At 51.6% G+C, this 23741-nt stretch overlaps 1 protein-coding gene and 1 pseudogene across 10 annotated transcripts in view; both read right to left on the bottom strand.

Annotated features, from left to right (window-relative positions):
* Nucleotides 1–8662, bottom strand: part of HDAC7 (histone deacetylase 7) — a 35981-nt gene extending 27319 nt beyond the window's left edge. For 2 of the 10 annotated variants that reach the window (XM_036236377.1, XM_036236374.1), the window contains exon 1: nucleotides 8019–8208. In XM_036236377.1, coding sequence (XP_036092270.1) covers nucleotides 8019–8037 — 19 coding nt within the window. In that variant the 5' untranslated portion in view covers nucleotides 8038–8208. Of the gene's footprint in view, nucleotides 1–6930; nucleotides 7742–8018; nucleotides 8209–8459 lie in introns of those variants that run through there. The other 8 variants (XM_036236376.1, XM_036236379.1, XM_036236373.1 and 5 more) reach the window with 6 other exon arrangements.
* Nucleotides 8663–11252: 2590 nt separating this feature from the next.
* On the bottom strand, nucleotides 11253–11371 carry LOC118614763 (annotated as a pseudogene).
* Between the last annotated feature and the right edge of the window lie 12370 nt (nucleotides 11372–23741).

The following is a 23741-nucleotide window of genomic DNA, read 5'->3' as shown; positions in this document are numbered from 1 at the left end:
GTATCTCCCTCATTTTGCCTGTTACTTTTGGAAGATGGCAGAGGTCTGCTGAGCATATTCTCCAGGTGACGTGATTCCCTTTGCGGCTAGGGCTGCCATTAAGACCTGGTGGACTAGGTTTTTCCAGATCACAGATCCAGACCAGGGTGCTTACACAGCCTCAGGGAACCCAATAGCCAGACGCATGGTCCTGGGTACTGATTTAGACAAACCATCTGTGAAGGACAATTCCTGGCCAACTGGGAACTTGATGATGAGATGAAAATTTACCATAGTGGAAGGTGGAGAGCACTGAAAAAACAGCAGACACAGTGTGATCTCATTTTGGTAAAAAGTACAATGTATAAAAAGCATGTCAGGAAATGGGAAGGTATGCACTGAGGTATCATAGCAGTGATCTCTGACTGCTGGGATTGTGGCATTTTTAAATTTTCACTTGTCTGTGTTGTTTGATTATCTACAATGCACACCAACTGCCTCAGTAATAATAAAACAATATATATGTATATCACACACACACATAAATATAAAGATGGCACCACAAATGGTAGTGAAGTCAAGATGCAACCTCTGGTTCCCAGAGACCTAGGTCACAGGGCTTGAGTCAACTCCACAGATTGGATTCTTGGACCCCATACCTTCTGAGGTTCTGCGTGATCTATATCCCAGCGTCCTCTGCCTCTCCTGAATCATGCAGAGAACCTTGCATGGGGCTGGGCACAAAGTCAGGACTTACTCAATGAATGCCTGCAGGCTGAATAATGATCATTTCCTGAGAGAAATGCCTCCTGCCTCTTCCAGGGCCGCTGTGCTGGGAATACTCACTACTGACATCACTGACCTTCCCATCTCTCTGCCTCATGTTCCTCTTAAGAGCTGCCAGGGAGGAGCTAAAATAAAGGTCACCCCAGCAGATGCTGGCAAGGTATCCACATCAGGGCCATCAGGGGCAGCCCGTCCCAGACCCTCCCCAGTGCCAGCTGGCTTCAAGGCCCTTGGGCCCCCCAGTGTCCTGCCTCACTGAAGGAGGCTGGGGGCAGTGAAGTGAAAGAGACAAGGGGTCCACCCTGTGACTTCTGGCTCCAGAAGCCTTGCTGCTCCAGGCCCTTATGGGTGGAGGAATCTGGAATGGTGAATCTGGCCGGTTTTTTTCTGTGAACTGGGGCTGGGTCCAGTTTCTGTTCTTCATGTCTTTCCCATTCCCTATCCCTGACCTTCAGAAACATGAACAATAACATTAATAATGATGATGAATATTCTGTATGCACTGACTTCATACCAGGCTCGGTGCTAACGTTACTTACTTTAGTCTCCATAGCAACTTCATGGGGCTAAAACTATTCTTATTTTTACATTACAGGTGGAGAAACTGAGGCACACTTAGGTTACACTTAGCTATTTGCAGGAGAATTAAGGACTCTGCAAAGGTCATCTGTGCTTCTCTTTCCGTGTCATTACAGAAAGGACCTCCTGCCACGCTTTGCAATGGGCCCAGCACAGCAGATCTAAGATGATAATTAACATCTGTGAGGTGCTTTAAAATCCACCAAATGCTTACACATGCAAGTGAGAAAATCTGCACTTGAAAGACTAGAAAACCAAGACTAGAAAACCAAACAAAACCCTTGGCAACCTTGAACGAGGTCCTGCAGCCATTCGGCTGGGATTCAAACCCAGGTCTTTGGCTTCAGAATGGCACATTTCTTGCCCTCTAACACACAATCCCCCTGGTCTAATTCTTAAGACAACCTTGAAGGCCTGGAAGGAAGATGTACAACCTCTACAACCCAGAGATGAAGCCTGCGCTCTACCCTATTCCGGGGCGGGCAGGGGGTGCTGAGGTGCCAGCACCTCCTCAGAGGCTCCACCGTGACTCACTCCTGGGACCCAGGGGAAACACAGCCCTGCGCTGTGGGCAAACACTGCCAGCCACCCGCCCCGCCTCCAGCTCCCCGCCTCCACATTTGCTAACTGAAACCCGGCTGCTGCTATTTTTAACCCTCCAGCTCCCCCTTGCCTGGGGCTCCCCGCCTTCACCCAACCCCCACCCCCTGCCCCAACTGGGTGCCATCAGCCTGTCATTCTGAGAGCAGTTCTACAATTTGAACGCCCCAGAGGGCGCAGCGGATGCCCATGCAGGTTTGTAGGGCAAGCAAAACAAGCCAGTTTCAGCCTAGTTGCCGAATTCCCCCACCCTGGGCTCTTTCCGACCCTGTGGCTCCCAGCCTGCCCCGCTTCTCCCTGTCATCCTGGGAGCTGGGGGAGGGAGGAATGGGACTTTGAGGGCCGGGGGTTGCTGCAGAAGCCAAAGCTGCGCTCCCTGGAAGGGCTCTGCAGGGGACTTAGCTGGACTCCCGAAGGAGAATAGGATATGCCTTGTACTCTGGAGGGCACAGGCTCGCCCAGAAGGCCCAAGGTCTCTCATAACCACCAGGGCTTCCAATCCCTGCAGGCAACAGGCGGAAAAAAGGAAGTGGCTGGAGACAGGGCAGGGGGGTGGGGATGGTGAGTTTAGCCCAGGGCCCTCCTCATTAGGAGAAGTCCCCTCCTTACCCTACCGTGGGGCTTGAGAAAGGGCTAGGGTTGAGGTGGCACACAAATCCAGGGGGTCTGTGCACTGAGCCGCCTAAAGGTGGCCCAGGGTGGAATGCCAGCCAAGGCAGGGACAGAGAGGGACTCTTCTCTTAAATGAGGACTACTTTAATACTCAGCTCTCTCTAAGACAAGGGCTGCACCTTCCTGCAGCCCAAACCCTTGGGAAAACCTACCAGAAGAGGTTAGAGGTGAAGGGTCTGAGGCTGCTTGCTGATGTAAAAAAGTTTAACCCCCTGAGAGATGGAAGGGATAGGACAGCAGGGGGATCCACGGGGGCAATGCCTCGTAGCTGATATCTGCCCCCCTGGGCTGAGAGTCTCACCCAGTTTGGGGTGCAGATTCCAAGGGCGCAAGCAAGGCTCTGGAGAGCCCCGCCAAAGGTGTCCTCTACACCCTCTCTCCTGTCCTGGTTCCCTGTTCATCCTGCCTCGGCCTTCTCTTTGCTCTGTCCTCTGGGCCCTGCCCCGGCCCTTCTTTTTCTGGTTCTGTCCTCTCTTCCAGGGCCCAGGTCCTCTCTCAGCCTTGACCCCCACCCCCACCCCCTCTCAGTGATTCCTGAGCCAGGTAAATAAATCCCAGTGGCCACTGAGGCAGCCAGGCTTGACCCAGAGGGGAGGGACTTGGCACAGGAGTTCCCAGGTGGAGAGGGAAGAAAGGAGGTGGGAGGAAGGTGAGACAGGAGAGTCAGGAATGAGGCGACACTTGAGAGCTCCTGGAGAGAGGCTGCCACCTTCCCAACACCCAGCATGTCCACAGGGCCCTGGACTCAGCACCACGAAGAAAAGGCTATTCCTCCAAACCACAGAGTAGCCTCGATGTCGGTCCTGTCCAGACTCCCCTCTTTCTCTCCTCCTTGGCCAGCCTCTGGGGGCTGCTTAAGGAGGGGAGACCCTGCTGTATTCCATGCCAAGCAAGAGGCTGCTAGTTCAGGACCCCTACCTGGACCCAGGAAGTTCCCAAACCTTCTGAGAAGACTCTTAAGGGCTCCCTTCCAGTCTAGGGAGGGCAAAGGTGTCAATGTCACCTTCTCTGGCAGGCCTCCCCTGGCCACCCTCTCTAAGGAAGTCCCACCTTGTTATTCTCATTGCTGCACCCAGTTCATTTCCTTCTTAAGGTTTATAACAATATGTAACTAAAGGTAAATACTAATTTCTTTACTTGCTTACTTTCTACTGTGTCTCCTCCACTAGAGTGGAAGTTCCCTGAGGTCAGATGCTCTCTCTGCCTATGTGTCACTGCATATCGGTGCTCAGTGCCTGGAACAGGGCTCAGTAAGTATCCAGGGAATGATGAGTGACTGGTTCAGTAAATGGGGCCTCCTGGTTGCCAACATCACCTTTAGGGTCGACGCTCAATAGTTCCAGGATTTCCCCAGGGAGGAGGAAGTGGGATGTAACAGCAAGAGCAAGGTCAGGAAGCCTGGGACCCCAGAGGAAAGGTCAAGGCCCAGTTAGCATGTACACCAGCCCCATGTGGTCCCCTTCATCACACCGAATGCGGACATGTGCACGCTTGCACATACAGAGGATGCAAGGCTAAGCCCTGGTTCTTCCTCTTAATATCCTTGTGTCCTTGACAAACACATACCTTCTAAAAGTCTGGTTCCTCAAAAGAAAAAATGAAGAGGTTGGCCCCAATTGGTGGTCCTCAAACACAGCTTTGTACCAGAATCAAATCGCCTGAAGCACATGTTAAAATCCAGATTCCTGGGCCCTGCCCCTGCAGAGTCTGAGCCTGTCTGGATGGGGCCTGAGGATTTATTTTAAACATACTCCCAGGTTACTCTGAAGCAAATGGTCTAGAAACTGGCATTTGAGGACCTCGTATTAGATGGTGCTTTCCAGCCAACATCTGGACTTCTATTAGAAAATCATTCCTGCACAGGTATACGTCCCCCAAATCATGAACATATGCCCCACATAGATGACATACATCTGTACTACATGTATACATACTCTTAAAACACCCAACATAAAGCCACCACACAGATCACAAATTGCCAAGGAACCAAAACATCTACATACACAGCCTGGGGCACACACACAGGCCCCCACTATACACCCAGTGTGCACACACACCCATCACATGTTGACCCACACGAAACAGATGCTATCCTGAATTTATTTTGCCTCTGGGAACTGATCCAGGACCAAAGGAGCTATGCTCCGCTGATGAAAACATCCCTCCCACCTCTGCCACCTCCACCCTTACCCCTTGCCCCAGGCAGCATGCTATCTACCTCCCCCTTGTAAGGGGGTACTGCTGGAAGAGGGCGGAGATGGGGTGAAGGAAGCGCAGAGGCCCCTGTCTTCACCTTCCCCCCATCCCAAGGAGATGCAAAAGGGCCTCTATCCAGATACTCTCCCCCCACCCCCAGTGCTCACTCTGCTCACTCCTAGATTCCCAGGCTCTGGTCCTAGCAGCCAAAAGGGTTAGGGAGGTGGCCAGATCTAGGGACTCCTCCTAATACTCAGGCCTCTAAGGAAAGGGCTGTCTGGGGGCACCTTCCTGCAGCCTGAAGGCCTGGGTCCCCCAGGGAAGGTTACCACAGAAACGGGGGGGAAATATCACAGGGAAACACAATACCCGGCAGGGTCACCTGCTGACCAGGCTTCCTGCTGTGTTGCCCACCACCCCCCTCATCTCAGTGGCCTCAGAGCCTCCTTCTCCAGACTCAGCCTGGGCCTCCACACCAAAGCTTTCTTCCCTCCTGCTTCTTCTGGGTTGGGGCATGCAGCCTTATACAAAAACTCTGCCCCTCAGTGGTTCCAAACAAGATCAGGGGGCCCCCACAGCTGAGCCCCCCACTCCTAATCCTACCAACACCCCCACCACAGGAAATCAAAGCTTCCTGCCCCAGAGGAAGTGCCCCATCTAGTGAACAAATCCAACACACACAAATGTACAGTCCTGGAGCCTCAGGGAGGACAGATGCCCTCCCCCCAGGTCGCAGGCCTCACTCCAGCCCTGCTTCCAACCCACTACAGGCCCTAGTCTCAGGTCTGAGACAGGCCAGGGCCAAGGTGTGAAAAGAGGGCACAAGCAGGACCTGAGCCAGGCCAGGAGAATGGACATGGGCAGAGTTAGGTCTGGTTGCAGCCCCACTCAGTCTGCCATTCCCGACTGGGTGACCCTGGGCCTTGTATTAGCTCATTTTCTCTCAGGTCCTTGCCAACTTCTAAATTACCAGCTCTTAATGAAAGGGCAGGAGAAAGAAGACAAAGAGGAGGTGAGGGTTACACAGGCTTTTGCTTTCTGGGATCTTGGGAAAACATGCCTACAGCCATGAGAGGGTCTCCAGTCCCCACCCCATCATCATAAATGAGTTTCTCACTCCCATCATCAGGATTGAGGAGGGGATGGAAGAAGGGAAAGTTTCAACTCTCATTCCCAGAAACCACCAACAATGAAAACTAGGGTCCATCATCCCTGAAGGAAGTGTGTATGTGTGGGGGCGGTCATAATAGTCCCCACACTGGACACTGATCCATCTCTTTATAGTCAACCTTTCCTCCTCTGTGCTCTGGGAAGTGCACCTAAAATTTTCTCCCCATTTTATTGATGGGAAAACTGAACTTCAGTGTCAAAGCAGAGTGACCAGGTTAGATTTTTGGAAGAGTCAGTGGAAAACCTGAATGCAACTTTCCAGCCTCAGGATTCCAACTTAAGACCTGGTGGTCAAAGAGGACACCCACCCATGGGCTCAAGCTAAGAAACACAGAGGCCTCAGGAGAACACTGCCCCAGGCCATTCCAGATGTAACACCAAGAGGCAGCTCTGAGTCTGCCTCTGAGCTTGGCTCTGCCAGGTAAGAGGAATATCAGGGGACTAAAGGCAGTGAGAAGTCCCAGCAGGTCCAGGACCTGGTTCCAGTCTTGTTTCACTGAGTACAACACAGTGGGCCTGCTTTGTGTCTTAGTTTCACTCAGATGGGACTGCAGAAGAGAGGAAAATTACTTATTAATTGAGATGGGTAGAGGTAACCTAGAGCAGAGAAGGAAAATGAGATGCTAAGCAATGAGGAGCTAAGTGATGGCTTGCAGATACTGGAAAAGGAGCCTGGGAAGTCTAAGAGGGTTGGCATAAGGAGAGAAGTGTGTGTGGCTGCCTAGGCCACTTCAGGGACCTGGCCTATGGGGTCCTGTTGGGAAGAAATAGGCTGCCTAGGTGCCCCATTAAGGGGTAGGGAGCTGAGTTACAGTCTCCCTTCTTTCAGCCCAGTGGCTGGGCAGGATCTTGAGGAAGGTCCCCCTGAGTCTAGGTGCAAGTTCTGGGAACAGGCTGAAGAGTCCAGATGTTGAGTCCCCATTAGGGCCACTAAAGCCCCATTCTCACCCTAAAAACTGGCAGGCAGAGCTGGACCTCAAGCAGATGTTGCATTGATGTGAGGAGAGGAATAGGCAGCAGCAACACAGCCAATGTCCAGATGCAGGCAGAGGCCTCTGGGTATGCAGGGCAGCCAGCAGGGACAAGGGAATGGCCTGGACTTGGGAGAAGCAGAGGTGGCAGGCAAGGTCAGATCCAAATGGGCAGACAGAGGGAAGGAATGGGGGTGAGGGGAGCCCGCTGGCCTGCAGGCCCCAGAGGGCTCTCTACCAGCCCACAGGCCTAGAAACTCCGGGTGTCAGAGCACAGCCCAGCTGCCAGATTTGACGCCTGCTCTCACACTCCCCAGCACCAACAGACCCTAGGCCTGGGGGCCACACATCCTGTTCCCCAGCACTCAGTACAAAGCCTGCGGTCCCCACTCCTGCCGGGCCCTCCACAGCTCACTTGGGTACAGGTGTCTACTCTGATGGGAATGAGGGGGTGGGGGGAAGGCAGTGCCCAGAGAAACCTCCCTCCAGGGGATCACTTTACCCCAGCGAAGGGGTCGGAGTATGGCCCTGACAGAACCCGTAAGATGGGGTCGCTGATGTCCAGACCCAGGAGTCCAGCCCCAACTCAGTGGGTCCTGCCCTTTGCCCTCACGCTTCCAAACCTTCCGCCCCAGAGCACCGCCCCCTCCTGGGGCCGCGGCGGCCGTCACTCCCTCCCCAGTCCCCTAATCAGTCCTCCCAGTAATAGGGGTGATGGGACCCTGGGCCCGTACACCGGCAGCCCAGGGCTTCCAACTCCCTCCCTGGGGCCTGTCGCTACCCCAGGGCGGGCGGATGTGGGCGCCCCGCGGGAGGCCTGAGCCCTCCGGCCCCGGAACCAGCCCCAGCCAGGAGCCTGCTAGAGCCCCGCGAAGCGGGGCAGGGCAGACGCAGTCGGGGGCGCACGCCCGCCCGGACCGCGGGGCACCCGGACCCGGAGCCCGAGCCGGAGCCCGAGCCGGAGCCCGAGCCGGAGCCCGAGCCGGAGCCCCAGCCGGGGCGGGAGGCGCTGGGGACCGCGCAGGGCGGGGCGGGCAGGGCGAGGGGCGGCAGCCCGGTACTCACCAGCTCCGGGGCTGTGCATCCAGGGGCCGGGGCCCTCAGAGCGGGGGGCTCATGGCGCGGCGGGGGGCTGGGGCGCCGGCCTCACATCCCCCCAGTCGCCGGAGGCTGCAGAAAGACTGTGAGACGGCGAGAGGAAGGGAGGGGGCCGGGAGGGGGAGGGCCCTGGCAGCCCGGCCGGCCGGGTAGGATGACAATGGAAGGAAATGCTTTATCTGAGGCTGAGAGCGGGCCAAGGGGGAGGGGAGGGGAGGGAGGGGGACGGCGCTCGCGGCCCTGGGACACACCACCCCGGCGAACGCTGCACTGCGCGGCGGCGGGCGCACCGCGCGGCCCGGGAGGCGACGCCGGACCCGGAACGCGGGACGCGGCCTCGAGCCGCGCGCGGCCGCCGCTGCAGCCGCGGCGCACCGACCTGCGCACAATTCCCGGAAACCCGGCTACCTGAGCGCCCGCAGCCTTGCATACACGACGCGGCACGTTCATCCATGTTTACGGAGGGCCGGAATCAAGCGCCCAGACACCCTTCAGGGAAGGACCCCCGCGCGCACAGGCGCAGACACGTACAGTCCACGAGCAAACTGCCACACGTAGGCACAGTGGGACACGCGTGGAGTCCCAAGTCCCGTGCAAGGACTCCCAGACGGACACCCCCGGCCCCCCCCCCGCACGACTTGCCGAAGGAAAGTTCCAGGATCTGATTTGAATCACTGCCCAGTCCTCCCTCTCTGCACACCCCCCCCCCCAACTCTGCAACGCCTGCTGAGGGGAACAGAGGGTCCAGCCTGTTCCTATTAAAAGAAAAAGGAGGTGGCGGTGGTGAGGATTTTGAAAGTTTTCTTTTTTTAAAGAAATTTCTCAAGGGATTTCCTTCCCTCCTCTACTCTTCCTTTCTTTCCCCTGTTCCTCTCCCCCCACAACCCTCCCCCTAACCCTCTCCCGGTCCCTATGAGTCAAACTTCAGCAATGTGCCCAGTGTCTCCCAGTGCATTACAGCGGATCACAGAAATGTTCCAGTCTGTGAGTCGGAATGCAGCCGCCTCCAGCCCTCCCTCAGCTAATAAACTCAGCTTCTGGCCGGTTTTGCGCAGCGGCCCTCCCTGCCTGCCTCCTCTTTTAGCAGGAGGTCAGATTCAGGGGTCAGCGGCTGAGGACCTCACCACTCTGCTTCCCAGTCTGGCCTATCAGCCCTGTCGCCTCTGGCAATCGGCTGGGTCAGAGACACGGGGCTCCTGGGAAGGGGAAAGGTCCACAATCTGAAACAGTAGGTTCTCCTGTTCTGTGAGCTGTCATGGCTGGAAGGCAGGGCTGAGCTTCCATCTGACCCCATCCTCCCTCAATCCTAGGAACCCCAAGAGTATCACAATTCTACTGAAGGAGAAATTGAGGCTGAGCCAAAGGCAGAGCCAAGTCAGATGGGAAACTAGCTAGCTAGAGTCCACAGTGGACTAGGCAGGCTAGCCACACCGAGGTCCAACTTCTGACCATAGACTCTTGGTTCCCACAAGCACAGCTTCAGCCTCAGCATTTGTTGCTGCTACCTGGGATTTTTAGCAGCTGACTTACTGCTTTAGTCCCTTACCTTGTCCCAGCAATCACTCTGCAGGCAGTGAGTGCACTTGTTAATTTATCCTCGCTAAGTCTTTTCCTGGCATCCAAGCCTTCCTGCAACGTAGTGCCACACCACACACATCTTTTTTCCCCTTGCTATTCTGCCCAGTGCCTCCTGGTACATAGTGCTCAATAATGTTAGTTGCTATTATTACTATTATTATTTTAGCCAAAGTGGGCTGCTGGCTCTCCCCATCGTGGCCTCATTCTTTCCCACTCTTACCTTGGCTCATTGTGTTCCCTCCAAAAATGAATGTCCTCATAGTCCCTTTCTCCTCCTGTTGAAATCTTTCCAATCCTCCAGTCTATACCACCTTCTCCAGGAACCTGTCTCTGATTCCCATAACCAAAGGGATTTTTCCTTTCATTAAAGGACCCCACTCCATGTTGTCAGTTTTCTCTCTACATTGACCTTCATCCACCTGGTCTAGTTGTCTCAACTCTCCTTCTTCTCAGGAAGAAGTTCAAGAGTAGATATCCCTGGGCCCAGCTATTGCCTTAGTCATGGCTGTATTTCTGGTAGTGTATTGCTAAGTGCCTTGCACAAAATTCAAGCTTCCTTTGGGTTATTTGTTGAATTGGGACAGATGTTCATGGCCTTCAAGGACCATCCCCCCGCAGGAGGCCCCCAAACACACCCTTTTTTTCCATGGCTTCCCATGCTGACTCTGCAAGACTCTTATTCTTCCACCTCAGGTGTGTTCTTCCCAGCCCTCACTTCTAAACCAGACCACCCTCCATATAAATGCTTCCTCCATGCACACACAGTACCCAAAAAAATTACTTGGTTACTTCAGACACCTGGCTTCTCCCCTGCTGTCTCTCTCCTTTAGCCTCCAATGCCCATTCCTAATCCTCCCAAGACTCCTGCAGTTATTTCTGGACTGAAATCTGCCCCTTGTTTGCTCATGTCTACCATGCACATCATTCAGGTATTTGCATGCTTTCTTTTTCTTTTTGACCTAATCAATGAGTTCTGAGGGATTTGAGCAAAAAATGTAACTCCCCTTGCCTGTGTCCTTCCCTATGGTACCCAGCACATGGCTTTCTCCACACACCAGGATTCGCTGCCCCCAAAGTACAGACAGAGAGAAAGACAGCATGTGAGATCTGCATCTGGGAAGCTGCACTGTGCCCGTGCCTCTGCTGCCTGCTTTACTTACCAATCCTTCACCACCACCACCCTCCATGACAGAGTCTTAAGTTTGTTTCTAAGTCACAGGTCCCTTTCTGGAATTTGTTAGGGAGCTTCCGGGAACCGTAAGAGCCATAAAGCAGAAAAGTGCAGCTTACCTCTCTCTCCTCTACCCTGGTAACCATGGTAAGTTTTTTTTTAAGGACTCTTGAGTCCAGGTCTCTCACAGACTGATCAGCTAAACACTGAGAAGAGATTAACCCCACAGGACCTGGTTTGTTTCTCCAGAGCCTTCTTTGGGTCTCTGGCCAGTGCAAAGCCCAAGTATACTCTTTTCTGCTTCTCTTCAGGATTCTGGGCCTACTTGACCTCCTCTTTCTCTTTCTCTTCTCCTTCCCTTGCTTAGCTATTTTTTGCTGATTATTTACCAGGTAGCAGCCCTCTACTATTCCCTCAGCAAATATTAGATCATTTCTTCTTTTTTTTTTTAATGCCTACAGCACCCGGTATTCCTAGGTGGTCTCCCATTCAAGTACTAACCAGGCCCAACCCTACCTAGCTTCCGAGATTAGACGAGATCAGGCATGTTCAGGGTGGCATGTCCATAGACAGATCATTTATTTATTCTTAACAATAATCCTTGTTATGTTCATGATTAAAGTATGGTCCATAGACGTTAAGAAATCTGGCCAAAGTTACACAACTAGTAAGTGATAGGGCCATTCATTCAACAAATATTATTGGGTGCCCATCTTGTGACAGGATTCAAAGCTTCAGAAAGTCATCTGGTCTAAGCTTCAGGGTTTTGAGACCGCTTCTGTCTCAGCCTTCTAAATGTGGTAGCCAAAGCCACAATCTCTCCCCTACCCAGCACTTTTCACACATACTCTGCAAAGCCAATCAGAAAACACTCAGTCCCCAAGGCCAGGTGAGCTCTCAGAGGACAGCCATCTCATTGGGTTGGGTTGGGCCTCACCTTCCAGTTTCTGAACCTGGAATCAAATGCCAATTCACAGGGTTTTGGACTTGCAAATTAAATAGGGAAGGTAGGGCCCCAACTCCAAATAAAGGATTTCGTGGGACCCCTTATAACAAGTGGAAGGCAGGAAGGAAGGGAGGGAAGGAGGGAGGAAAGGAGGGAAGACAGGATTTATTAAGCTTCTCCTTTGTGTCATATGCTGTTCAAGGCCCTTTCACTTATATCTCATTACTATCCCCATTGTTTTAGTGAGCAAATTAAAGCTCAGAAAAACAAAATGATTTGCCCAAGGCCACAGACCCAGTAAATTGCTTAATCCTAAGTGTGTCTGATTCAGACCCTGTGCAATTTCTTCTAGCAGGTCAAAACAATGGAGAAGTTGATGCCAGATCTCCTGCCCCATGAAAACCCGGTTATTTAAGGCCCCATCTGACCTATGTGTGGCATTCTAGATGCCAATTTTCTCCTTCACTGACCCCAGCCCTGTGGTCTCATCTTTGGTTCCTACCTTTCTCTGTACAGGCAGGATTAGGGGAGATACATAAGTATTCTGGGTGGATTGGGGGGATATTGTATAGCTTTAGGGTGCAGCCGGGTAGATCCCCATCGGGGATTTCAGGATCTGAGAGAAGTGATACATCCTCCTGGACCAGAATTGGATGGATAAATCAGGAAGAGATGGGATACAGCTACAAGTCCACATGACTCTGGTTAGGAGGCCAGATGACCTTGGGGACTAAGGTAGGTGGAGAGAACTAAGCAAGTCCCTTCCCCCATACCCTTACCTCCCGCCAATGTCAACAAAGGTGATGTGGTTTCCCCTGTGGTCTGTTGCCCTAGACACCTGCAGTTCTGAGTATAAGTTTATGCGTCTATGTGCCAACAATGCCGTGGGGGGATACGAGGAGAAAGCAGTGGGACAGGATGGGGAGGGGCAGGAAGCCAAAGACAGGGTGTCTTCAATCCTAGAATGAAGAAGGCATAATGAATGCACAAGATGGCAGAGGTCACCCCCTTTGCAACTCCAGGTGCCCAGCCAGGAACATCAAGAGAGAGAGCTCAAAGAAAGGCGTGTGGGTATCTGGGCCCTGGGCTGGGACTAGGAGTCAGGGAACTTGAATTCTAGGCCTGGTTCTGCCATTAACTTCCTGGGTCACGCCTTTCTAAGTCTTAGTTTCCTGCTCTGTAAAAGAGCAATAAATTGGCTACCTACCTCACTGGGCTGGTCTGAGATCATATGAATAATATACGTGAAGGTTTGGACCGCTGTGAGCTTTAGAATTATTGTTTTGATAGCATAAGAAATGTTATACTTGCCTACTCTAGCTCTGGATACGCCACCCTCTCCCCAACCCCCCACGCACCCCAGTACAGATAAAGAACGTTAAAGGCAAAAACAAAAACATAGCCTTTACCCTCATATAGATCATAGTATGTTGAGGAAACAAAACAAACACATAAAATACTTGAAAGCCTCTTGGGAAGCCAACTATTTTAAGAATCTCACTATCTGTGTGATCTTGGCCAAGTCACAACCTCTCTGGGCCTCAGTTTTCTCATCTGTCAAATGAGGAGGATGGTTTAGATCATCTCTACTTATTTTTCTGAGTCTAAAGAAGTTTTCTGATTCTGTTGCTCCAAGTATAAATGGGTACATAGCAAAAATGAAAAACCTGAGCAAATCCTGGCCGAAATGAAGTAGGCAGCTTGTGCAGCTGGGTTTTGCAGGAGCCCAGAAATGTGAATCAGTGTGGGGGGAGGGGGTGACATTCCAGGTAAAGAGAAAGGCATGTGCTAGGGCGAGGCAAGGAAGCAGAGGGGTGGCAAACAGATTAGCAGGCTCAGGAATGAGGGTGGTGAGGACTGAGGGAGCCTGGGGAGGAAGTCAGACCAGAGGAGGAGAAGGAGGCAGCAGTCCCCAGGGCTGAGGCAGGTGACACAAAAGTAGGGGGAAAATATGGGTGAGAAGACACTCTTAGCTCCAGAGTTCGGTGCCAAAGCCCATTCGGCCAAACTCCACCCAGAAAAGAGGGAAAGAAAGGTTCCCTTGCCAAGAAACCCCACCCACTAGGGAAGGCCCATTTCTCCCTCCTCTTCTCTCCCAGTCCCAACCTGGAGGTAAGGGAGGGCCCCCTGGAGCCAGAGCCTCTTTAGTAATGGAACAAATAGATGGAGCCACTGCCACCTCCCTCCATAACAGTAGTACCAGCAACAAAATAATAATAATAATAATAATAATAATAATAATAATAATAATAGTGATGACGATGATGATGATGAAATAAACTACTCCTCACTTACCCTCTGACAAAACTTCGTAGCACCAAAACCTCTTGATATGACCGTTCCATTTACTTTACTCTGCATGTGATTTATAAGATTATCTAGTCTATAGGATTCCCCAAACCTGATTTTATATCAAAATCACTTCGAAGAACCTGTGAAAATAGATTCATGGGCCTCCTCAAAGACCCGATCAGATTCTTTAGGGTATGGGGTACCCAGTAATGTGCAGCTCTCAGGAAATTCTAAAGTGTGGTTAGATTCGGGATACTCTGACCAAATCCAAACCAGTCTTTTTACAGATGAGGAAACTGAGGACCCAATGGGGAAATAACTTGCTGGAGATGACATGATTAATCAGCGACAGTGGGCAGGCAGAGAAAGCAGGCATCCCAGCTTCTAGGTCAACATTCTTTCTACAACCCGCACTGCCCAGCCCGGGAGATGCCTGTGCCAGCAGAGATTATGGTCAAAGAGGCAGCCACTGGGCCATACTCTAATTATGAGCAAGAAGAAATTCGTCTGAGTTGCAAAATGTTTTTCTGCAGTCAGCTCATGATTACTCGCTCTAGTGGACCCCTGCGGTGACACTGTGGTCCATGGACTGGCCGGCCCAGGGCTTCAGCCTTGCTACATACCCCCAGGAGGATCCCCTTTTAATGGTTCCCCTTTGGACGCCATTTACCTCCAGCCCTGGAATCTCTGGGGAAGATGCTGAGGAGGTCCTGGCCTGAGGACACTCACCTCTCTTCCCCAGCAGTGGCTTTTAGGGTGGGTTTGGACTATGCCCCTGCATGTCGGGGTTGCAGAGACAGGGAAGGAGTGATGAGCCGGGGTGAGGGTGAAATGGGGTGATGGCTATGCAGGGGGTGAGTGGGAGTACCCTTACTAAGACCTTGAAGTACCCCACCCACATATGACCACTACTGCACTCCTTTCCATTGAGTATAATTTCTTGTTTATTGAGTGCCTACTCTGTGCCAGGTTCTTGGGCACAGAAGCAAAAGAAGCCACAGTTCCTATCATGGAGGAATTCACCATCTCCTGGAGAGCAGGATGCAGATGAGGAAAAGAGCCTGGAGTGGAGAGAACTGTCAGACAAGGGGGACCCCAACAACTTATGCTGCAAAGGAGGCGCTAGGTTCACACAGTCACCAAAGTTCCATGTTGAAAAGAACCTAATTAGTCACCAGGTCCTTGTAGGCTGCAGCAGTGGTCCTGCTCTGACCTGCCCCTTCTGTGCCTGGACAGTGATTCTAAATCACTCTAGCTTGGCTGGAGTAGCTAGGGCTAAGAGGGTATGGGAGGCAGAGAGACAACGCCACTCTCTCCTTAAGCAGACCCTGAGGATGGCGTACACTCTCCTCTACCCTGAGTTTTTAAAGAACCATTTAAAAACCTGTGGAGGAACGCCTAAAGGAAGGCAGAGTTGTACCATGGTCAAAAGAGAGACTGTGGAATCTGGAGGCTTGGGCTGGAGTTTGTCACTTAACCACTGACTGATCTTAAGCACGTTATTTGACCTCTCGGAGGCCCAGTTTCCTCATCTGCAAACTGGGGTATGGAGTGCCTACCATATTAGGGTTGTTGTGAGAACTCCTGAGATCAGGACATGAAGTGCTGAGCACAGAGCCTGACGCACACTGGGCTCTGTTAGGGATGGAGCTTGATGCTGACATTAGTAACAGAAGACAGTGTCCTGTCTCTTTATCCCGGTAAGCCGCAGTTTTCTCCTACAAAATTTCTCCTAGAAAATTTAGCCCGGTGATATTGATCTAATTTATGCAAAGACATCCAAACAGATCTCTAGTCCAAGCTGACCCCTCTGGGGTATGCAAGGTAGCTTGGCCGGGCTATGGGGATGGGGACACTATCGGGAACCTTCCCAACCCTCCTGAGGTGCTCTGGTGTTGCCTCAGAGCTGAGGGGGGTCTGGACCTAGCTGCAGGGAATGCCCAGACTGACTGCAGAAAGGGCCTCGCCTCCTCTCCCCAATCTTGGCAACGCACATCTGGAGTAATCTGCAGCACATCTGGCTGCATCCCTAGGGCAATGGTCACAGCTGCTGACATTTGAGGGAAGAGAGATCTTGCTCCTCGGCCAGGGCCTGGGGGGGCTATAAATAACAGCTAAGAGGATGAGGGGGAGGAGGTGACCTTTGGGGGGGGGGGCGCAAGAGTGGCTGGCAACTTCCCCCACCCCCTTGGGTCCAGAGCCAGAATTTTAGCAAAACAGGAAGAGGCAGCAGCAGCTGCTGGGAAAGTGGGAGTGGTTCCCCTTCCCCCACTTGCCTGGGGCCTTCGGATCCCAGCCAGGACCTGGGAGAGGTGGAGTCATCTAGGCAGGAGAGGGAGGGGCAGACCCACACAGTCTGTGGCCCCAGTTCCCAGTGCCCTCCTATGGCTCTGCTGGGGCCTGGGCACGGGTGACCGACATAGAGCAGGGCAGCCCCCAGTCCGTGCCTGCCCTCCTGGCTCTCTCCTGTTCCCTTTCTGTTCCCCTATCAGTGGGACAACAGGAAGGACAGACATTAGAAATGAAGCGTAAAATACATCTGCTGACCCAGCCAATGTATCTCGGGGCCCAGGGTGGCATCAAGCCAGACTTTCTCTCTCATGCTCTCCCAGTCCCCAGGTGGGCTGAGCCTGAGCCCAGGTGAGTGGGAGAGAGGACTCTAGACTGTGGGAAGGATGCTCTGGGCTTCTGGGGAGAAGCCCAGGGCCTAATGAATGATGGAGAATGTCCCCATGGACTATGGAGGTGAAGAGAACCAAAGCTCTGGGTGGTTCTGGGTGACTTTTTCTGGAGTAACGAGGTACAAGCTCTGAAAAGCCAAGCCCAGGCTCAGAGGGCCTTGTGAATTCCAGGATTAAAGGAGTTACCTAGGACATTTTGCCATGCTTGGGCCACTGAGCCACTGAGGCTGTCCTGCAGTGTCCGACTAGCTGGTGATATCTCCAGTGGGGTCTGTATCTGTATCTGTATCTGTCATGATCTGTCACTACCTCTCAGCTCTGCGTTTTGCCTGCAGGGATGGTCCAGACCAGCATCGTCCAATAGAAAGAGAATGTGAGCCACATACATAACTAAATTTTCTTAAAAAAAAAAAAAAAAAGTAAAAATACATAGGTAACATTCATTTTAATAGTATATTTATTTAACCTAATGCCTGTAAAATATTATCATTTTATCATGTAATCAAAACAAAAAATTATTAATATTTTACATCCTTTTTTCAGACTAAGTCTTTGAAATCTAGTTCGGATTTTACACTTACAGCACATTTCAGTTCTGACCAGGCATATTTCAAGTGTTCAGTAGCACATGTGGCTAGTGGTTACTGTATTGAACAGCACAGGCTTAGAAGACTTGTAGCTTAACCTCTTTTTCAGCCCTTCTAGTCCCTTGCTGGGGATGGGGCTCGAGAAGTAGAGGAGGAGGCCAGTGAGGTCAATGTTAAAGGTCACTTTGCTCTAGGAGGATGGCTCCCTACTTTGACTTTGAAGCATCTATCTCTAGACCTGGAACCAGTCCTAGTATATAGACAAGCAGGGATACTTGAGCAGACAAGAATATAGATAAGCAGGTCACAGAGCAGCATCTTCTTAGACAACTGGTCTTCTCTTCCTAAGCTTCTCCCTCTAAGCTGAAAGTTGGTAGAATGTCATTTCCTCTTTAAGGTTGCTAGCCCCTACCCTCCTCCTTTCCCGTCCAAACGCAACTCCAAACCCAAAGGTATTTGGGCAGCAGAGGTAGGGAATACAGGAGAAGCAAATTTGAAAAGGAATACAGAGTCAAGCTGTGGACGGGTGGAGCTGAGGTGCTGGTGGGACAGTCGAGGGTGGGTCGCATGGACAATTGCTCTCTAAAGCTCTGAACAAGGGGGAAGGACAAGTAAAGATCTAGGATCATCAGTAAGAGCTGGAGTTGTAGGTAGGACTAGATGAGGCCACCAGAGCCGGGGAGATGAGAGGAGAGAAGGGCAACCTGGAAAATGGCTAAATACAGACACTTGAGAGAACAAAGATTTTGGGTGGGCAGAGGGGTGGCAGCCTGTGAAGCAGGCTGAGAGATTTAAGTGAAGCAAGAGGAAGTGCCGTGTATAAATCCAAAGTGTGAGAGACTGTCATGAAGGAGAGATTTGCCCTCCATTGTAATTGACGATGCTTTCCAATCGGTCTTACAGAGAGAGCTCACAGGCATTAATAAGAAACAGTGAAACAGTGTTAGACTAAAGTTCAAAGCACAGAACCCACTCTTCAGGGAAAGAGGAAACACAGCCAGTGAACAAAGGTAGGAAAATGTTCAAAGCGATGCCAATTAAAACACGATAGATGTAGACACCACTTTCAGACATCAGCGAGAGTGTGGTGAAATGTACATGTTGTTGTTGGTGTAATCTCTTTTGAAATGGATTTGGCAATATATAGTAAGAGTTATAAAATGTTTTTACTCTGTGGTTTAATAATCCCACCCAATATACCCTAGACTAGATTTCTATAGCCCAAATTCAGGGACCGAGTAGTGAAATATATGCATAATGATGTTCACCACAATGATATTGGTAATATGGAAAATTAGAAATGATTTGAACACCTACAATGGGAAAATTATGAAGTAAATTATATTTCCACTTAATAGGAAATTATGAAGCTGGTAAAAAGATGTATATGAATGCAAGATAGCATCACAAGAGAATATAGATTTGTGCACGCTCTGTGATAGCAACTGCATTAAAAACATAAGCAGGGAGAAAAAGAATCAGAGGAACTTTATGCAATAGATAATGATTATGTAAGGTGGTATGAGTATACACATTTTCCTAGTTATTTAATAATTGTCAACACTATAAAGAGCTGTGGGGAGCAGGGATGAGGGTTGACCAGAAGTCTAGATTGGGCTACCAGGAGGCTTTGACAACTTCATAGAGGTTATGTATTCCTTTAGCTAGCAGATAGGGGGGCCTGCTGGGCTCCATCCATGTGCCAGGCACTGTCCCTGTGGGCATTTAGCTCAGTACTGTCCTGATGGAGAGTCCAGATTTTCTGTCTGGGTTCCAGGGGTGCTCTGACTGGCTGCTGTGCCACTGCTGGGGGCAAGACTTTTTCTTGGGCCTGGAAGGACACCCCCCAGAGACTAGGACCCAGAACAGTCAAGAGCAGGTACTGGGAAAAGTTGTGGGTAGCAGCAGCCTAGTGAGGTTAGAGGAGGATTGGGGGGTATCATCAAGGAGCCCAGGGGATGTGAGGGCTGCTCTGTTCTCAGGGCGGGGTTGGCGGGCTGTGGTCCACCACCTGCCATTCACATCACCCTGAAGGTGACAGGAGATGCAAGTGGGCCATCACCTTCACCACCTGCCACAGGAACTCTACCTGGGCCCCCACCTACGGGCACCATCCGGCCTGGGCAGCCTCCTGCTCCTCCCCCCTTAGCTCTCTTCCTACAACGACACACTGGGGCCTTGAAATAACACGTCTTTATTTACGCCATCATTTCCACATAATTTGCCTATGATTCATTTGTTGTCAAGAGGCATTAAAACCTTCAGCCCCAGCTCCCAGGCACCCACCAGTTTCTGTCCCACTCCCCCCTGTGTCCCGCCGCTCTCTCTCCCACCATGTCTTGCCTAGCTCTCTCCTTTACCACACCCCAGTCTAGGCACTTCTTCTTCCACTAGTGCCTCAACCCCCAGCTCCTCCCTACTTGGCCTTTGTTGAGGAGTCAAAGACAGGGGCTGAGGCTGCGAATGGCTCCCCTCACATCCATCTACGTCCCAGCTTAGCCTCTGGCCTGAGGAAGGCTTCTAGCCCTAGGGCCCAAGATGACCTCATGCATGCAGGAAGCCCTGGAAAAGGGAAGAAGCCTCTCTTTGCCTAGAAGCAGGAAGCTGTGGAACCCCCAGCCCCAGAGGCAGCCCTTTTTTGCAACTCCCCTCCACCCCCTCACTTCCTCAGGCTGGATTTTCCTCATACTTCAGGGCTGGTCCCTGGGTCCCTCCCCCTCACTCTCTTTCCTACAGTGCACAGGGGTATAGAGTTTCTACAGTGTGTGTGTGTGTGTGTGTGTGTGTGTGTGTGTGTGTGTGTGTGTGTAGTAAGAAGAGTTGTCTTTCACACCCTCATTACCCAGTAAAGCTGTAAGGTTTGGGGGCCCCCAGCCCTCCTCAGGGGAATCTAGGTGAACCTGAGAGCTGCATGGTGGGGGAGGAGGGGGAGGAAGAGGGCAAGGGGCGAGGAGGGGGCTGCTGGAAGCAGGGTTGGGGAGAGGGGAGCTGCTGTGGTTGTGTTATCTGATGTGAGGAGCCAGGTGTGCTCTGGGGGTGGGGAAAGAGCCGCCTGAGAGAGAGAGGCAGAAACTGCAGAAGCAGCCTGTAGACACAGAGAAGCAAAGACGAGAAAGACTGAATGGCACTGAATCAAGAAGGGCGCCAAAGAGACTTCGAGATCTCTCCCCATCAGAGACTGGCTTTTCTCCTGGACAACTCTACAGGCCACCCATGGGTGGTGGACGGTGTCCTCTTGGCCACCCTGTCCATGGTCCCCTAGCCCCTGGGACACCTGCTCCTCCAGCTCCCCAGCTCCCAGAGAAGCAGACAGTCCCCCTTCAACACTAGTGGCAGAGGTGGGGGTGGCCAAGAGCTGTGCGGAGTGGGGCAGAGGGTCTAGCTTATCCTGGAATCAGAGCAGTTGGAGGCAGTTGAGGGTCTATAATCTCGGTTGGGGGTTGACGGGTGGAGGAGGCTTTGCAGGAGGAGATAATGGGGTGGAGCAGAGCCCTGGCCTGGAACAGGGGGCCCTAGGGCCAGGCACCTCTCAACCAACTCTGCCCTACCAGCTCCTCCTGCCTCCTGCGGCCCCAGCTAACACAGAAGCTGCCCGAGGCACGTGGAGCAGAGCTGTGAGCACCGCTGGGGTGCCAGCTTGGTCCTTCGCAAGAAGACCCACCTTTGAGTTCCAACTTCCGTCTCCTCCAGCCTTGACTTGGGATGCGTGTACGTTTGGGGTAGGGTGCTCCTTATAAAGAAGAGGATGTCTAGTTAGAGGGCAGGATCCCCAGACAGTAATGAAAATAATAATAAAGGCTAATAGTTATCAAGCACTTACTACTTGCCAGGCACAATTCACGTAGTCCTCACAACTCCTATGAAGTAGGTACCATTATAACCTTCACTTTACCGAAGAAAGATAGAACAAGCACTGTTTGCCAGCAGGCCCACGGCGGGTTCCGATCCCGCTCCTCCTCAGTGCTGTTTCTGCTGTTCTCACCTGCTCCCCTAGATGAGGCCCTGCCAGGCACCCACCGTGCTGCAAGCTTTCCTTCGTGTTATCTTCGCAAAGACTCTATGTCCCCATCCACAGAGGAAACCGAGGCCCAGGGAACTCAAGTCATTTTCCCCGGCTTGCATGGCTAGTGAGAGACATGACCAGGATTCAGGACAACCTACTTATGAAGTCCATACTTTTATTCACTACCTTAGTTGCTTCCCTCAAGGTTGGGAGTGGCGGGGAGAGGGGGTGGGAGAGCAGCTGAGCTCCATCCGCCTTTGCAGCCCTCACACCTAGCACCATGCTGGCCCGTGGCGGGGTGAATGGTCATCTTCCGAGGCCAGTTATATCCTGCCCTCTGATAGTGTTCCCTCCCCACCCACCCACTCCTTTACCACCTCGAGGCCTTCCTGTCAACACAGCAGAAGGCAGGGAGCCCCTTAGGGTGGGGTCCCTATCAGAGAGGAAGTAGGGCTGGCTTTTCTCCCATCCCCTTTATCACTTCTCCCCATCCCCACTTTATCACGCAGGGCTCTTTCACCATCCCCTCCCTGGCACTCCCCCTGGGGCTCCCGGGTGGGAGAGTGGAAAAGAATTTAAATCAGTGGAACTGGGAGTGGGTCTGCGGGGGCGGAGAAAAGACAGGGGATGCGAGGAAGAGGTTTCCCTGGCACAGTCTCCCACGCTCAGGCTGGTGGGCTGCCGTAGGCTGAGCCTTTGGTGATGGTCTTCTCGATCTGGTAGGCAGATGGAGAAACAGGAACCAGACAAAGACCTAGTTGGGGCCCCTGCCCTCTCCTCACCCTAGCCCCACACCAACTGCCACAGATGTTCACAGGCATCTACAGGATTTTTAATTAGATAGGGTTAGGTCAGATGGCACAGGTCTTTCCAGATGCCCAGTAGGATTCTGAGTCCAAGTGAAGATGGCAGTGGAGAGGCTAAGTAAGGGGTAACCAAGTGGGCTATGTGTGATTTCTCCATTCTCCACCAAGGTATGGATGCCTAAGGAGAGTTATGCCCACTGCTCACTGCCTTCCTTCTCTCAGCAACCAGTATCTGAGAGACTATACGCTTTTCTTTCCTGAGTCCAGCTCAGACAGAATTTGCAAAACAATCCGGCTTGGAATTTGATACTTGATCCACCTCTTCCTGCATCCCCTATATCAGATATCCCTGGATCCCTGATCCTTCGTTCAGATCTGGTCTCCTTCCATAAGTACCTGTCCAGACAGGGTGAGACTGTTGGGTCCAGAGGAGGGAGAGGTTGCGGAAGCATTGACGAGTCCCCCAAATTCCCATGGGTCTTTCTAACTACTCTCTTCTGAAATTCAGTCTCTCGTTCCACATCCCCTTCCCCAGCTCCCAGTGAGGTCCTGAACCAAAATGCACTGACATCAGCCTGCAGGAGGGCACAGTCACGGCTTGTCTCAGTCACCTCTGTGCATGGTCAGCAGATCTAAGTTTTGGAAGGTGCAAGTTCAGGAGGGATGGTCAGAACATTGGATGACAAAATAAGGATTCAAAAATTTAGCAGGCTAAGAGGTCGGATCAATCAAATCAGATAAATTGAATAGGGATTAATGCTGATAATTCTGCATTTTGGTCCAGAAATCAAATTGTCCACATACAGAATGAGGGAGATGTGGCAGATGATTTGGGAGAGGTAGTTAGTATGTGGGTTCTAAAGCCACAGGGACTTAACTTCTCAGTTTCCAAAGTTCAAGGGAAGGTGTTTAAATTTGCATAAGTCTGTTTGCATCTCATTTTCTAGCAGGGACCCAGACGGAATGTTTTTTAACTTGACATCCCTTGTGAAGATCAGATCTTTTCAATGCTAACAGAAGTGGGTGGCACATGGCCTCGCATTTTCATTCACCTATATTTTTAGCTACATTTATGGAATCCCTCCCTCTTTTGTTCCAGTCTGGAAGGGAGCCCCAAAGGCAAAACACAAATTTAAAACTCACTACAACGCATATTTCATTCTACAAAAGAGTGGGTGCACAATTCTACCTGGGGGCAAGCGGGGCAGGGGGAGGAAGTGGTACGGCATGGTAAAGTTCGAGGAAGAATTTATGAAAGACATGAAGCCTGAGCTGGAACTCGAAGGAGCAGTAGGAGTTTACACAGTTGAGAAAACTGGTGGATAGAGAACAAGGGGAGGGCATGTCAGGCCAAGGGAACAATGCATAAAAAGGTGTACAGTGTAGGTCTCAAAGTGTCATCTGGGGTCCCCTTTGCATCCCTGAGCTCCGTTTAGAGGCTCTGCAAGGTTAAAACTACTTTCACAGTAATACTAAGACATTATTTGCCTTTTTTACACTCATTCTCTCACTTATGTACAGAGGAGTTTTCCAGAGGTTCCATGATGTGTGTTATGCTAACAGATGGAATGCAGAACCAGATATGAGAATCTAGCTGACTTCTAAGTAAGCCAGAGATTAAAGAGG

Source organism: Rousettus aegyptiacus, unplaced genomic scaffold (assembly GCF_014176215.1).
Source record: "Rousettus aegyptiacus isolate mRouAeg1 unplaced genomic scaffold, mRouAeg1.p scaffold_m13_p_2, whole genome shotgun sequence".
Taxonomy (NCBI): domain Eukaryota; kingdom Metazoa; phylum Chordata; class Mammalia; order Chiroptera; family Pteropodidae; genus Rousettus; species Rousettus aegyptiacus.
The sequence above is the reverse complement of the archived record's forward strand: the minus strand, read 5'-3'. Positions and strand labels throughout refer to the sequence as shown.